General features: G+C 37.2%; 2 protein-coding genes and 3 non-coding genes across 8 annotated transcripts in view; 2 read left to right on the top strand and 3 right to left on the bottom strand.

Moving 5' to 3' along the window:
• LOC141375011 (zinc finger protein) overlaps nucleotides 1-15,177 on the top strand; it is a 254,575-nt gene that overhangs the window by 85,972 nt on the left and 153,426 nt on the right. The gene's annotated exons all lie outside the window — the stretch shown is intronic.
• LOC148681922 (uncharacterized) overlaps nucleotides 1-15,177 on the top strand; it is a 31,869-nt gene that overhangs the window by 14,797 nt on the left and 1,895 nt on the right. For both annotated transcript variants that reach the window (XM_088650333.1, XM_088650334.1), the window contains exon 3: nucleotides 4,755-15,177. In XM_088650333.1, coding sequence (XP_088506459.1) covers nucleotides 4,755-6,211 — 1,457 coding nt within the window. In that variant the 3' untranslated portion in view covers nucleotides 6,212-15,177. The remainder of the gene's footprint in view (nucleotides 1-4,754) is intronic.
• trnar-ucu (transfer RNA arginine (anticodon UCU)) lies at nucleotides 11,444-11,532 on the bottom strand. Its single transcript is given in 2 exon segments — nucleotides 11,444-11,479; nucleotides 11,496-11,532. It is a non-coding gene; the product is annotated as a tRNA-Arg (tRNA).
• Nucleotides 11,971-12,044, bottom strand: trnat-agu (transfer RNA threonine (anticodon AGU)). Its single transcript has one exon. It is a non-coding gene; the product is annotated as a tRNA-Thr (tRNA).
• Nucleotides 12,237-12,310, bottom strand: trnat-ugu (transfer RNA threonine (anticodon UGU)). The gene has a single exon. It is a non-coding gene; the product is annotated as a tRNA-Thr (tRNA).

Here is a 15,177-nt window from a genome sequence, read left to right as displayed (position 1 = left end):
TTGTCTATTAGGCTACAATAAAAAAGTTGTATTGTACAGTGCGTTTAATTTAGGCTATTTATTTACTTTTGTCCCTGTGCGCCGATTGGAGACAGAGTTCACTGCTGATATTCTGAGAGCTCGGGAGCTTCTCATTTCTTATTTGTGCATCCTCGTTTCCTTTCCTTGCTTTCTTTCCTCGTGTTTCCACCCCACCGTATAACGTTACGAAGGCAGGACGCAAGGAAAAGACTCAAGGGCCGAGGAATCGAATCAAGTGAAAAGACACGTCCTCGTATCTTTAGCGTCACTTCAAAGCGTTGTCAATTAATGACTTGCACGTTTGGATTAACTGCATGTCTACATTAAAGTCATTCTCTATTCTATAATAATCAATAAAGAAACATTCATTTAATAATAAAAAGGAATAAGCCATTCAAATAAAGAGCTCAATCAGCAGATGGCGGGCGGGTGCGGTTTTAAAAATTGGTCAAAAATGTTACTGTGGATGGATGGCGGACGGATGATGAATTTTGTCATGCGGTTGCGGATGAAATAATAGCCCATCCGCGCATCTCTAATGACCACCAAACACACACTAGACCTCCAAACTATTCTGACTCGGTATGCCATATCTTTTCCGACTGATCCGACTTTCGATTTTCCGAAAAACATCCCGGGACCGTTGGAAAAATCCCATAGACTTAACATTGGACCAAACTTTGTGACCTCATAACTCTGCATCAGACTGTCACACAGACTTCTAACTGGGCTCAATTAACTCAGACTACCTAACTGCCAATAACTGATAAGCTTTTAACTTTCTGGCCACGCCCTAGCAACCACTTTTGGACCCTAGAAACTGTCCCATAGACTTCCATTCAAAAGACTCTCATTGACTTAACATGGGATCAAACTTTGTGAGCTCATAACTCTGCATCAGACTGTCCTACAGACTAGTGGCTGAGCTCATTTAACTCAGACTACCAAACTGCCAATAACTGATGAGCTTTTAACTTTCTAGCCACACCCTAACTACCAGATACTGCACCCTAGCAACAACTGTCCCATAGACTTTAATTGCAAAAGACTGTCATTGACTTCATAATAAATCTAACTTTGTGACCTCAAAACTATCTATCTATCCTTTTTCAAACTGCTTTTATCTATCTATCTATCTATCTATCTATCTATCTATCTATCTATCTATCTATCTATCTTTCTATCTATCTGTCTATCTATCTACCTATCTATACACTGCTTTAATCTATCTATCTATATATCTATCTATCTATCTATCTATCTATCTATCTATCTATCTATCTATCTATCTATCTATCTATCTATCTATCTATCTACCTACCTATCTATCTATAAACTGCTTTAATCTATCTATCTATCCATCCATCCATCTATCTATCTATAAACTGCTTTAATCTATCTATCTATCTATCTATCTATCTATCTATCTATCTATCTATCTATCTATCTATCTATCTATCTATCATCTTTTCATACTTTTTAAAACTGTTTAAATTAAACAAACTATTTCCAACAGACTTTCTCAAGCCAGCCTAAAGTTTGTCTCGACGAACTTTAATAATCTAGTATTATTATACAATTAATATTCTAAATAAATAACAGAAATTTGTCCTAAATGTAACTGGAACACAAAGACACAACTGGAGTGATGTATTAAGATCATTTAAGAAGTCTTTTGCAAGAATATTAAAGAATTTAATTTGACAGTTCCATAAGATACAAAAAGATATGTTTTATAGAATTATCTGTGGGCTGCACGGTAGCGCAGTAGGTAGCACTTTCGCCTTACAGCAAGAAGGTCGCTGGTTCGAGCTACGGCTGGGTCAGTTGATGTTTCTGTGTGGAGTTTGCATGTTCTCATTGTATTGGCGTGGGTTTTCTCCAGGAGCTCCGGTTTCCCCCACAGTCCAAAAACTATAGGTGAATTGATGAATTAAATTGGCCATAGCATATGAAGGGAAGGGCATCCGCTGTGTAAAACATGCTGGATAAGTTGGCGGTTCATTCCGCTGTGGCGACCCCTGATTAATAAAGGGACTAAATCGAAAAGAAAATGAATGAATGAATGAGAATTAACTGTTGTCTTTTTAGACCTGAATTGTGAACTGTTTTAAGCCTAATCTTACCTGCCTAATTATGGTCATGCTGGATAATCGTGCGTGCTCGTCTGTTTTAACACACTGCAGCAAAGCAATAATTTTTAAAGGAAGAAGATGTCTGCCTCACTGAAAAGAATTGATGAAGAGAATAGACAGTTCAAAGTTGAATGAACAGATAAGTATGTGTCTATTTTGCCCTAAGCCAGCTCGAATCAGTAACCTTCTTGCTGTGAGGCCATTGTGCTACCCACTGCACCACCGTGCTGCATCTTATGGATGTTTATTAAAAACAAGTTATGTAATATCAATTGTTTCATACCTTTGCTTTGACCTTAATAAAAAAATTCAGATTTGGACCTTTTAATTGAGAACCCTTGTTTCAGGCTATCATTAACAGATAGACCCAGATCATGAGCCTATAGAAATCTGCACTGGACTTTTTTTTCAGTCTGATTCCCACTGGTTTTATTTTGCAAACAAACGCCCCCGCTATTTATTCACTCTTTGTTTATTTAAAACAAAATTCTTCTAACTGTTAATTCCCTGTTAAGACAGCGGTAAAGCCGAATGGTCTCTCTTTGCTGAACCTTTATGTTCTGTGCAGATCTGGGTAAGTCGGCATGAATATGGTTTCATTTTCCACACTGGGGCTGATAACAAAGTTCTCTGGAATTATTGTTAAAAAAAAACGCATTGTTGCCTTGGTAATGTAAGCGTAATTTCAACAAAAAATGTGAGAAAGTGGCATGAGAATAATGTCAAATGTGTGAGTCTTGTAAAATAATAAAAACTCTACATATATCCTCCAATTTTCATTTTAATTTGAAGCAAGCTAACAAAAAAATACAAGACATTTTGTAAAAATGTACCAAAAGTTTAAAATATTCATTTAACAGTTTAATTGTTAATAGAAAAATATATTTGATATTGATATTTGATTTATTATTATTATTATTATTATTTTACATTTTTTTACATAGGTGGCACCATGGCTCAATGCTTAGCACTGTTGCCGCACAGCAAGAAGGTCACTGGTTCGAGTCTCGACAGGGCCAGGAGTGTTTCTGTGTGGAGTTTGCATGTTCTCCGTGTGTTGGTGTGGGTTTCCTCCAGGTGCTCCGGTTACCCTCACAGTCCAAACACATGCGCTATAGGGGAATTTAATTTACTTAAATGGCCGTGGTGTGTGAGTGTGAATGAGAGTGAATGGGTGAATGGTGGAAGGGCATCCACTGCGTAAAACATATGCTGGACTAGTTGGCAGTTCGTTCTGCTGTGGCGACACCTGATAAATAAGGGACTAAGCCAAGAGAAAAATTAATAAATGAGTTTTAAGACTTTCTGGACTCGGCCGGACTCGGATGTTAAGGACTCGGACTTAAGTCCGACTCGACCCCTTTTGAACTCGGACTTGGACTTGGACTTGTACTCGACTGGTTAAGGACTTGGTCTCGACTTGGACTCGACAAAGGTGGACTCGACCCCAACTCTATAAGGCGCTGACGAACTTCTTCCAGACTCTAACCATCACTATAAAATAAATATTCAACACAAATGTTAGTTATCAGTAAGAAAAGAGTCAGGAACATTTGTATGTAATATTCGAGTGCTTTTAAGGACTAAATTTACCTGAAATTGGCAAAAGCAGCCGCATAAGCAGCTTTGTTGACAGCCAGATTGAGTGAGCGCCATTGCTTAAGGATTAGGGAGTCGACTCCAAAAGAGTTGATTTCTCAATTCCTCAATGGACATTGTGCTGTAATTGACTCGAAGAAAGGAATCGACTCCCAGAGATGAGTCTGTTTTATTCAAACCCTCCAGAATGAAGCAGTTTTACGCTACACTACAGTTATAATACTCATTCTTGAGCACGATGAACATCGAAGACACGTTTTACGCGTTTGCTTTTGAATCTTAAGACCACGAGCACTAGCTATTAGAATTAGTGCTGCGGGAGTGCTCTTTGTAACGTTATTATGTGACCACAGAATGACCACAACAGAAAGTCCTCCTAAAGTCATACTGGGAACATTATTTTATGACTAAAAGAGAACGTATTAAGAACACCCCTAATGTTCTGTAAAGGTTCTGGACTTTTATTACATTTAGGGAACTTTCAGGGAACGTCGCCTCCTACCAGGGTTATCAATCGTTAGTGTGCATATTATTTTTTTTCTCACCCTGTATTTGTTTCCAGGACTGCTAGTAAGCGAGTGTTTGGTTGTTGTTTTTCCCACGGCATTTCCTCAGCGCTCACCCAACCGCTTGTTTACTTTGATATTTGCTTTTTCTGGGACTCACTCTTCAATAAAGACTTGTTTTTCTACATTTCTTGAGTTCACTCTTTTCTTTTTTCTCGTAACAAGTATTTTTTCTCGTAACAAATTTATGTCTCATCAGTTTGACCAAAAATGATCTGGGATTAATCATATAAGAATACGCTTAAATATGTATGTGTGTAATGGACCCCAGGAGGTTGATATGACAAGATCAATCTAAATATGATCTGCTATGTTTTTACATTAAATGTGCATCAAAATTAAGGTTTGTGTAGCCAATGTTTTAGTGCCTTTTCACTTCAGCTTTTGATGAGTTTTAAAGATTTACTAAAAACTTAACTTTTTTTTATTTCAGACCTAATTGAAGACTATGAGGAGAGTAAAGAAGAGGAACATCATGTCAAAATTGAGGACAAAACTCATTTAGAGACTGATGGTATTTTAAAAGTGAGAGACAAGAGTTGTTTCACCTGCACTCAGTGTGGGAAGAGTTTGGCTAGCAAAAGCAAACTAAAGACTCACATGAGGATCCACACTGGAGAGAAACCATTCACATGCACTCAGTGTGGGAAGAGTTTTAACAAATCATCAAATCTTAATCTACACATGAGGATCCACACTGGAGAAAAACCATACACATGCACTCAGTGTGGGAAGAGTTTTAGCCACTCATCACACCTTAATCAACACATGATGATCCACACTGGAGAGAAACCCTTCGCATGCACTCAGTGTGGGAAGAGTTTCAGCCTATCGTCATCGCTTTATAGACACATGAAGGTCCACATTGGAAAGAAACCATTCACATGCACTCAGTGTGGGAAGAGTTTCAGCCTATCGTCATTGGTTTATAGACACATGAAGGTCCACATTGGAAAGAAACAATTCACATGCACTCAGTGTGGGAAGAGTTTCAGCCTATTATCATCACTTTATAGACACATGAAGATCCACACCGGGGAAAAACCTTTCACATGCACTCAGTGTGGGAAGAGTTTCAGACAATCATCATACCTTAATAAACATATTAGGATCCACACTGGAAAGAGATCATTCACATGCACTCAGTGTGGGAAGAGTTTCAACAAATCATCAAATCTTAATCTACACATGAGGATCCACACTGGAGAGAAACCATTCACATGCACTCAGTGTGGAAAGAGTTTTAGCCACTCATCACACCTTAATCAACACATGATGATCCACACTGGAGAGAAACCATTCACATGCACTCAGTGTGGGAAGAGTTTCAGCCAATCATCATCCCTTAATAAACACATGAGGATCCACACTGGAGAAAAACCATTCACATGCACTCAGTGTGGGAAGAGTTTCAGCCTATCATCATCGCTTTATAGACACATGAAGATCCACACTGGAAAGAAACCATTCACATGCACTCAGTGTGGGAAGAGTTTCAGCCAATTATCATCGCTTTATAGACACATGAATATCCACACTGGAGAAAAACCATTTACATGCACTAAGTGTGGGAAGAGTTTCAACCAATCATCATACCTTAATAAACACATTAGGATCCACACGGGAAAGAGATCATTCACATGCACTCAGTGTGGGAAGAGTTTCACCCACTCATCACACCTTAAAAAACACATGAAGATTCACACTTGTGTGAGAGAGTATATGTGCCTGGAGTGTAAGAAGACTTTTATTACAGCTGCAGAATTGAAACGGCACCAGAGGATTCACACTAGAGAGAAACCGTACAAGTGTTCACTCTGCAGTAAGAGGTTTACTCACTCAGGAACCCTGAAAACACATGAGAGGGTTCACACTGGAGAGAAACCGTAGACATGATCAGTGTGTACAGAGTTTCACTCATTCGGGGCAGCTTAAGAAACACATGGGATTGTTTCCAGTATGGCGTCGACACATGTAGTAGCATAGAAAAAGCACTCCCATACACACTGGTAGTAATCCTCCTTTTTACATCATTAGAATAATAACCTAAACCATATTTAAATAACATGGAGGAAGACAAAAACAAAAAGGCTAGGACAAAACAACCATTGAATAAAAAAAAGAGAAATCAGATGAAAAATTTGAGATGGACAGGATGGCATTGCAGTAAAACATATGGACATCAAAGTTTTCCAGATGGATATTAAATCTGATTTAACTGCCTTCCAAGATTCTCTTGCAAAAGATGTGAAAATGGAAATAAGTTACTTTAAACAATAAGTCAATCAAAAACTGGATGGCCTTATTACGGACCTAAACGCAACAGCAGAAAAGGTCAACGAAGTGGAGCAGCGAGTTGGAGAATTGGAGGAGAACATTGCTGAGATGAAAGAAATTCTTGATCAAACCATCCAAATTCAAGAAAACGTATAAGAATAACTTAGATCTAGAAACACGCTCCCGTAGAAATAATATTCAGATTTTTGGAATCCCAGATGGGATTAGAGAATAGTATTCAAGACTTTGTGGAAACAATTATCAAAACGAACTGTCACTTGACGAAATGGACCTTAAAATCCAACGATGTCAACGGAGGCATCAAGAGATCTGAAAGAAAAAGGACTAATAAACAGCAAAGAAGAAACTATTATAAGAATCTCTGGGAAAGATAAACAAAGATCTTGGCAAAGTTTTGAGTGACATCGAAGAAAAGAATTTGAAATTTGAAATTAAATTTTAAAGAGACAACACTAGCTCCGTTTGAAAGAAGGGTAAACCCTGACAGATCCTCACAAAGAACTCTGAGAGACTAGTAAAACTTCTTGAGTTGATTCACCAATAATGGACATTTTAAATCGTTTTAAGGAAGAATGGTATTTAACTGAACTGATCAGCAACACAAGTTGAACGATTAAAGCACACCAAGACTCGAGTCATTGAGTAACATACTGCTAGGAAGACATAAAGGGATTCTATTTTATACATTGTTGGAATTTTTGGCCAATTCCATGCGTGTTCAAGAGAAAAGGTCAGGAGAGGTTTTTCTTCAATGTCAAAAATATTAGTAGTTTATTGGATACAAATGAATCATTCGATGACAGAGCTCTGGGTTACATTACCTCATTGCAATACAAGAATTACATTCAAGAGGTTCGCAACTAACATACATTTCCTGACTCCAGCATATATACACAACCGATCTTAACAGGTGGAGTTTTGGTGTAACGTCATTTGTCAGTCATTGTTCAGTCCTCCATTGGCCACACCTTCCACATACTTCCTCTTTTTCTACGAATTCTCTGCACAACAACAAAGCATACATCTTTCTGTGTTCAGTTTTAACACCTCTCTTCAGACAGGAAGTTTCTGCAGAGCTGAATTTAATTTTGGACCCGCATCTATCTACTTCTGCAAAAATGCTAATTAGTATGCACAGCACTCACCCACAACATTAGAAGTTCAGTTAATATATGACCCTTACATGACCAATACAAATAATTGTTTGATTAAAAGAAAAACAGACAAAAATACTAAAAAAAGATTCCTATTTTACAACAATCCCCCTTTTCTGCTCCTCTCTGAAGCAGACAAAAACAAAAACAGATAATCAAATCCCCACAAATGTTTTAACTGTCATTACTGCAGGCCTTTTCCTAAATCTTTGTTTACCACTTATTCAAAATAATCGTTAACATCATAGTGCTCATTCATTATGTTAGATTATGCCCAAAACCCCTTTTAACTCAATTTCTTTTAACTTTTTTTGATTCAGTTTATAATTTCTACACTCTTGGTTCTCCTCTTCGGTGGTGCAGTCTCTTCCCTCTTGAAGTCACTCCGATATCTTCTTTTAATAAGATTTATACTTGCTATATTTAGGCTTATTACTCCCAACACTCTTATTACCTTCTAATTATCCCATAATTAAAATTTTCCATTCTTATACACTTTATCAATAAAGGTTTTTTTTTCTTCCCCACCAAAATTACTAGAATTAAAATATGAATGAAAATAATAAAAAAGGTAACAAATGATAGAAATTTAAACTCCAACATAAAAAATAAAATCTGATCAAAAGGAAATGCACTACCATAAAGATATACTACCATTGAAAATCCCACAGTATGAATAAAATCTAAGATCAACACTTGTGAAAGTATGATTGGAATTAGAAATTCTAAATTCTAACAACATAATTCAAATCAGGAATTCACTAATACAAATTATAATCCCCCTGAATAGTTCAGACTGAATTTCAACATTTTAAAGTCATTATTGAACAAAAATTTCAGTTAAGGATTTAGAATCTTATTTACAATTAAGATTTAGGATGAATAATCAATAGCTTCAAGGTAGGATTCAACTCAACAATTATTAAAATGAAAGATTCAGAACTCAATTGTAACAATGTTATTAAACTAACAACTCAAACTCGTCACCAAAATATTAAAATCAAAATTCAAACATATTCAAACTAATTTTTTTCTTTTTTTTTCTGAATGTCTTAAAATGGGAAAATCAAAAACACAACAACGTGATTAAAATAAAAATAAAAAATCTTAAGAATCTCTTCAAATAAAAGGTTCAAAAACAACAATGGCTTAAAATAAATGATCTTCAAAAATATTAAAATAAAATGATCTTCAAAAATGTGTTCAAATAAAAGAATCTTAAAAATGTCTTAAAATAAAAGATTCAAAATAAAAGATTTAAAAAAAACATTGAATGTCTTAAAATAAAACATTATGAAAAAACATACAAATGTCTTGAAATAAAAGATTAAAAAAGCATTAGAAAGGCATTAAAATAAAATATAAAAAGCATAAAAATTTCTTAAAAATAAAAGATAATAAAAAATCATAAAAATGTCCTTTACATAGAAGATAAAAAAATAACATGTCTAAAATAAAAGAATAAAAAAAATTAAAAAAAAACTAACGTGTGTAAAATAAAATTATTTTAAAATGTGATTGTGTTTTATTATATTTTTTTTCTAAAATTTTTCCATTCTAATTTGTCCAATTCATTCATTTTTTAAGGCTTAATCCCTTTATTAATTTGGGGTCCCCACAGTCAGTGGAATGAACCACCAACTTATCCAACATATGTTTTACACAGCGGATGCCCTTCCAGCTGCAACCCATCTCTGTGAAACGTCCATACAAACTTAATCACACACTTTCTGTCAGATTGTCATCTGCTAGTAAATCAGTCTTATTTTCTCTTTCTATTTTAGAATTTAATGTGGTTTTTGGTTCCCCTTTTTGTGTTGGCCTGTATCTAATATACAGTTGGCCTCATGCATTAGTGTTGCAGCATGTTCAGCTCCCACACCAATACATGCTTACACACTCCAATTAGTCAGATATCCCCTTTTTCTGTTTTTTCCCCCTTTCGGCCTGGGCCTAGCTCCAGGCCGTTTTACACCCCTATGTTGACTGTCAAGTTAATCCGGCCAGCCTCACACCTTCAGCAACCTGTTTAGAAATATTGGTAATAAGGTTGTTAATTTGTCATTATATAATCTCTACATAAGTGATCCACTGCACATCAAAGCTGCACCAGGTCCCCGGAACTGCAGTCTTGTAAACAATTCAAAAGTCATTAATTCCATTGTTTTGTTCCATAACAAACTAATAACCCACAACATGATTTTTATCCAATTCAGTTTGGTCTGTGCACAGATTTTTGCCAATTATGTTCAAATTTGTATCCATTTTCTCTACCTTTCCCTGTAATTATTAGTCTTACACCATGCCTACTTCTTGCTTCAGGCCCATTACTTGCTGCAATTTAAAATATTCAATATTTCAGTGTTTATCATTATCCACTCTAATTCTTACTCAACATGTATTTGTTTCTAGATCGTCTTTCATTAAACACTTCATCACTGTCTGACTGTCCTCCTTGCTTGCTGGCCACTCCTCCAGCCATTCATTATAGCTGTAAATCATGACTAGCACATATCTTTTTATTCACCTGTTCTCCCATATCTCTATAATCAATTATAACCTCACCCTCATTCTTCTCTTGCAGTTTCTGATATCTCTAAACATAATTAAAGTCTATAATTCATATTAGTCTTATTACCATGTGTTATACATTCACCAGTTTACAGTTATTTGAAATGGCTTATTTATTTAGCGATCTGACTCCACTTATCTCAAACACCACTCATCCTAATATTGAGGCGTGTCATCTAATCCCCTATAATTTTTACTTACTTCCTTTAAATCTAGTTCCATATAAATGTCATAACAACTGCTTCCCAATCATTTAGGTGTCTACTCTTTTTCTGCAAGTAAAATTTCATCAACATGCTTAATCAACACCACTCTCTCTGATAATTAAAAAATCAATCACTTTACATTTTTTCATCAGTATGACCATATTTCTGCATACACTATTAACCTCAGCTTTAAAATCTATTCTTCTTAATTGCTTCTAAATCAAAAACTAAACACAATCTTCTTTTGTTTGTTGCTTACTTGTAAAATTGTATTCAAATTAAATTAGTCACATCTATGTTTATAACTCAGTTAAAATTTAGCTTAAATAAAATTTCTAAAACAGACTGCATATCACCTTGTCTAGGTGTTTCTCTTAATTGCTCAACGACATGCTACCTCTTCACTACGCTGACTAATTTTATAATCCTCCATTTAAGTATTTCACTAATAATCAATCAGTTTTTGAATTTGACACTACTTTTGAAAATTAATTTTCTCAACTGTTTATTACTTAGTTTTTTTCTAATCATTTTTATGATTTTCTTTTGGTTACTAATTAGTTCTACGTCATTTCGGTTCAACTAGTTGCCCATACACTTTTTATATACTTTTATAAGCTAACTAAAAAAATCACTAAATTTTCTTATTCGTTTCTTTCAGCTGTATTTTGACTTCATCATTAAACTTCTTCACATGGATACATGGTTACACCGTTTTCTAATCTCCCTTATTTAAAACAGCTCAATTAAGTCATCGGCTTCATTGTAGAGTACCCCTAGTATCTGAGCCTGCACTGCGCAATGAAAGAAAGAAGCAAAACAGGATGGACAGATGCCTAAAATGTTAGAAACGCACCACACCTTAACTAAGTGAAGAAAAAGAACAAAGCTTGTGACTCTGGTGGGACTCGAACCCACAACCTTTGAATGGCTTAGCTCACAACCTAGAAGTCCAATGCTCTATCCATTGCGCCACAGAGCCTGAGTGCTCTGCTGCTTCTAGCACTGTTGCACAGAAAACACTTTTTAGTACTCTCTGGCCCATGAAAGAACGACCAACTGCAGACAAGGCACTGCTGGGATTCGAACACAGGATCTCCTGTTTACTAGAGAGGTGCTTTGACCAACTAAGCCACAACGCCAAACGACCTTGACAGGGGCTAATTGGGGCTAATTGGGCTAAAAAAAGAAAAAAAAAAAACTAATAACGGTAGTGCTGCTTGAGTGAATGTCTGGACTTGAAATATTAAAGTCCAATTGGTTAGGCATTACCACACTATGCTATATAAAGCCATCGTCCAAAGCCCTCTTGAACGTGCAGCGTTCTTAAGGATTTGAGTTTTGTTAAGACACCGACTGCTAAACATCCCGCTGCGTAAACACTCGTTACTCTTAACAAAAAGCAAGGCACCTGTACATTAGGCACTGCTGGGATTTGAACCCAGGATCTCCTGTTTACTAGACAGGCGCTTTGACCAACTAAGCCACAGTGCCAACGCTGAATAGAAGGCAAGACGTTTTTGCACACAGACACAAAAAAAAAAAAAAAGACAGCAAGTCTTATAATGGCAACAAAGAGGTTGTTTAACTCTATTTGTCGCAATATTCATTACGCCTCAAAGCTATACAATTTTATAATTCATTCCGGTAAGCTCTAAAAAACAAGCACACGCACCACCTGGACTAAGGCGCTGCTGGGATTTGAGCCCAGGATCTCCTGTTTACAAGACAGGCGCTTTGACCAGCTAAGCCACAGCGCCACAAAAACATATAGTAAGAGACATTTGCCCGATAACAAAAATCGAAGAAGAAAAAGCAATACACAACAAAAACCAGCATGTCAGGATGCAGAAAATGCTGACAAGACGGACGTGGTCTTTTAGAGTCTGGATGATCATGTCTCAAACCTGACAGGTAACCTGGCCTCTGTTCAAGATCAAAGCAAAAAATGTGTGAATTTATTTGTATTTAATCTATCCTTAATCATGTGTTAAGTGTTTTTTGGAACCTCCAGTTTCATTACGTCCAAACCCAGAGTCAGCTCGGAAAATGGAAATCAGGACAAACATATGCTATCAGCCATTGAAAGAGTTTCAGATCAGAAAGCCACTCTCCCATAATCTGAGGGAAAGGTGCAGTTTGGATTTGAACCTAGCACCTGCTGTTCCCAAGACAGGTGCTCTGGCCAACTTAGTCTTAACACTAAAAGAAAAAACCTCTGGATACGATACTTCCAAACGCAGTTTCATCTAAGACAGTGGGGGGGAAGCAAAATTTACTATGCTTTCTACTCAGTTACTTTGCACATGCATGAAGAGGCTCTTGTACAACAAATCCAAAAGGCATGATCTCAACAATAGGTGGCAGTTACTTTTCCCCAAAACCACAGGTTGCCTTCGAGTCATTCCTCAAGCCCACTAGGCCCTACACCGTTTTCTAATCTCCCTTATTTAAAACAGCTCAATTAAGTCATCGGCTTTATTGTAGAGTACCCCTAGTATCTGAGCCTGCACTGCGCCATGAAAGAAAGAAGCAAAAGGGATGGAAAGATGCCTAAAATGTTGGAAACGCACCACACCTTAAGTCAGTGAAGAAAAAGAGCAAAGCTTGTGACTCTGGTGGAACTCGAACCCACAACCTTTAAATGACTTAGCTCAGAGCCTAGAAGTACAACGTGCTATCCATTGAGCCACAGAGCTCTGCTGTCTCTAGCACTGTTGCACAGAAAGCACTTTTTAGTACTCTCTGACCCATGAAAGAACAGCCAACTGCAGACAAGGCACTGCAGGGATTCAAACCCAGGATCTCCTGTTTACTAGACAGGCGCTTTGATCTACTAAGCCACAGCGCCAAGCAACCTTGACAGAGGCTAATTGTTTAATTCGAAAAAAGAAAAAAAAAATTATAACGGTAGCACTGCTTGTGTAAATGTCTGGACTTGAAATATTAAAGTCCAATACGCTTATTTCACGCGGCCGCCATTTTAAAGAATCAAAGTGAGGCTGGGGTGGGAAGAAACCCGGAAGTATAGGTCCAGCACTGTAAACATTGCAGTAACATGCTGTGTACTATAAACCTCCAGCTGATGCAGAGATTTCAAAATGCAGAAATGGTGTAACCATCGCTTTAATATTATTCAGTAAGTTTATTTTAAACAATTAAAAGCAATTTAGCATCAAACAAGATCACAATCTCAGTGATACGCTTAAGTGTCCTCCTAGGCTTCAGCTCATGGCACTAGTTAAACACTGTGAGGACGCTTTCCTGCTTCAGCCTGTGTAACCCGGTGAGTGATAAAACACTGCAGTCCTCTGCAACACACCCTCATGTTGTCTTTAATAGTGTTGTCCCGGTACTGAAGTTTTAAACCCGGCTATTTCTCGCTAACATGGAAGCGCCGCTGAGCGTGGATGACTCAATTGATCTTCACGGCTTCGCGCTTCAGTCTCCATGTATTTGTGTTTGGTTTGCGCTCAGTTTACCGCTCTTTACCTAGTGCAAGCACAGATACATGGACTGGAGCGCGAAGCAGCCGTCAAGATCAGTCGAGTCATCAAGCAGATGGCTCGGCTCGTCTGTGTTTGTGCTCAGTAAACAGCGGTGGGTGAACTGATGACCTTCTCGGCCAATCACAAGCATTTCTGTTGAACACGTGAACACAATGGCAAATCAGCGCTGTTTCAAGAAAGCCATCAACATTGCCTTAAATGTTAGCGCAAAATTGCCGGTCTTTCTTTTAATTCAGTATCGTGACAAGTCTAATATAGTGAAAGAATCAGTTTATTAACTCGAGTTTGATGAATAGCATCTAAAACGTGTGTTTGGGAAAGAAAACGTTAGCTAACTAGTGCTATTTCCCTTAACTTAGCTGAAAATGAGCTCTGATATCCCTTTTTACATTCACCATTCATTCAGAACAGACCTTCGGGTCACCCGGAAGGCGGAGAAATTATAAATTTGTGTCACTTTCTCTTTGCTGATAAGATATATAGCCAGTTACACAACATTCCTATGTAACTCCCAATAATACTTCCGGGTTTCTTCCCACCGCAGCCTCGATTTCGCTTTTGAAAATGGCGGCCGCGTGAAATCATTCTATTGGTTAGGCATTACCACACTATGCTATATAAAGCCATCGTCCAAAGCCCTCTTGAACATGCAGCGTTCTTAAAGAGCATATTGTAGGTTAAAAAACTGTTTAAAAAAAAGGTAGAATCGTTTGTGAAAATACTTTATAATACCATAAAATACCATATTAAAATGTTTTACGAAGTGCAAGGGCACAAATTTGAAAGAAAATGTGTTTTCCCACTTCCGCTTTTTTTTCTAACCACCCTGGTGACGTCAGTGCAGGGACTTATCTGACAGACGCGCACTGTTTACAGTGGGGCAGAGGAGCTAATAGCAGAACTGGTTGTTAGTTTTGGCGTAATTTATCATCATCGTGGTATATTATTGCGTTTATGGAAACTGCACAAACTCCAGCCTGTCAACAGATCAAGTCCACAAGTTTCCTCTTGCTATTTTGGTTCGTGAAATGGGATGAATCCGATAAGAGTGATAGCTGACGCGAACGGCGAGAAACACTCCTGGATCAGTCGGAGAGGCAGCTCGATGGCTGTACAGG

This window comes from Danio rerio, chromosome 4, assembly GCF_052040795.2.
Source record: "Danio rerio strain M-AB ecotype USA chromosome 4, GRCz13ab, whole genome shotgun sequence".
Classification (NCBI taxonomy): domain Eukaryota; kingdom Metazoa; phylum Chordata; class Actinopteri; order Cypriniformes; family Danionidae; genus Danio; species Danio rerio.
The sequence above is the reverse complement of the archived record's forward strand: the minus strand, read 5'-3'. Positions and strand labels throughout refer to the sequence as shown.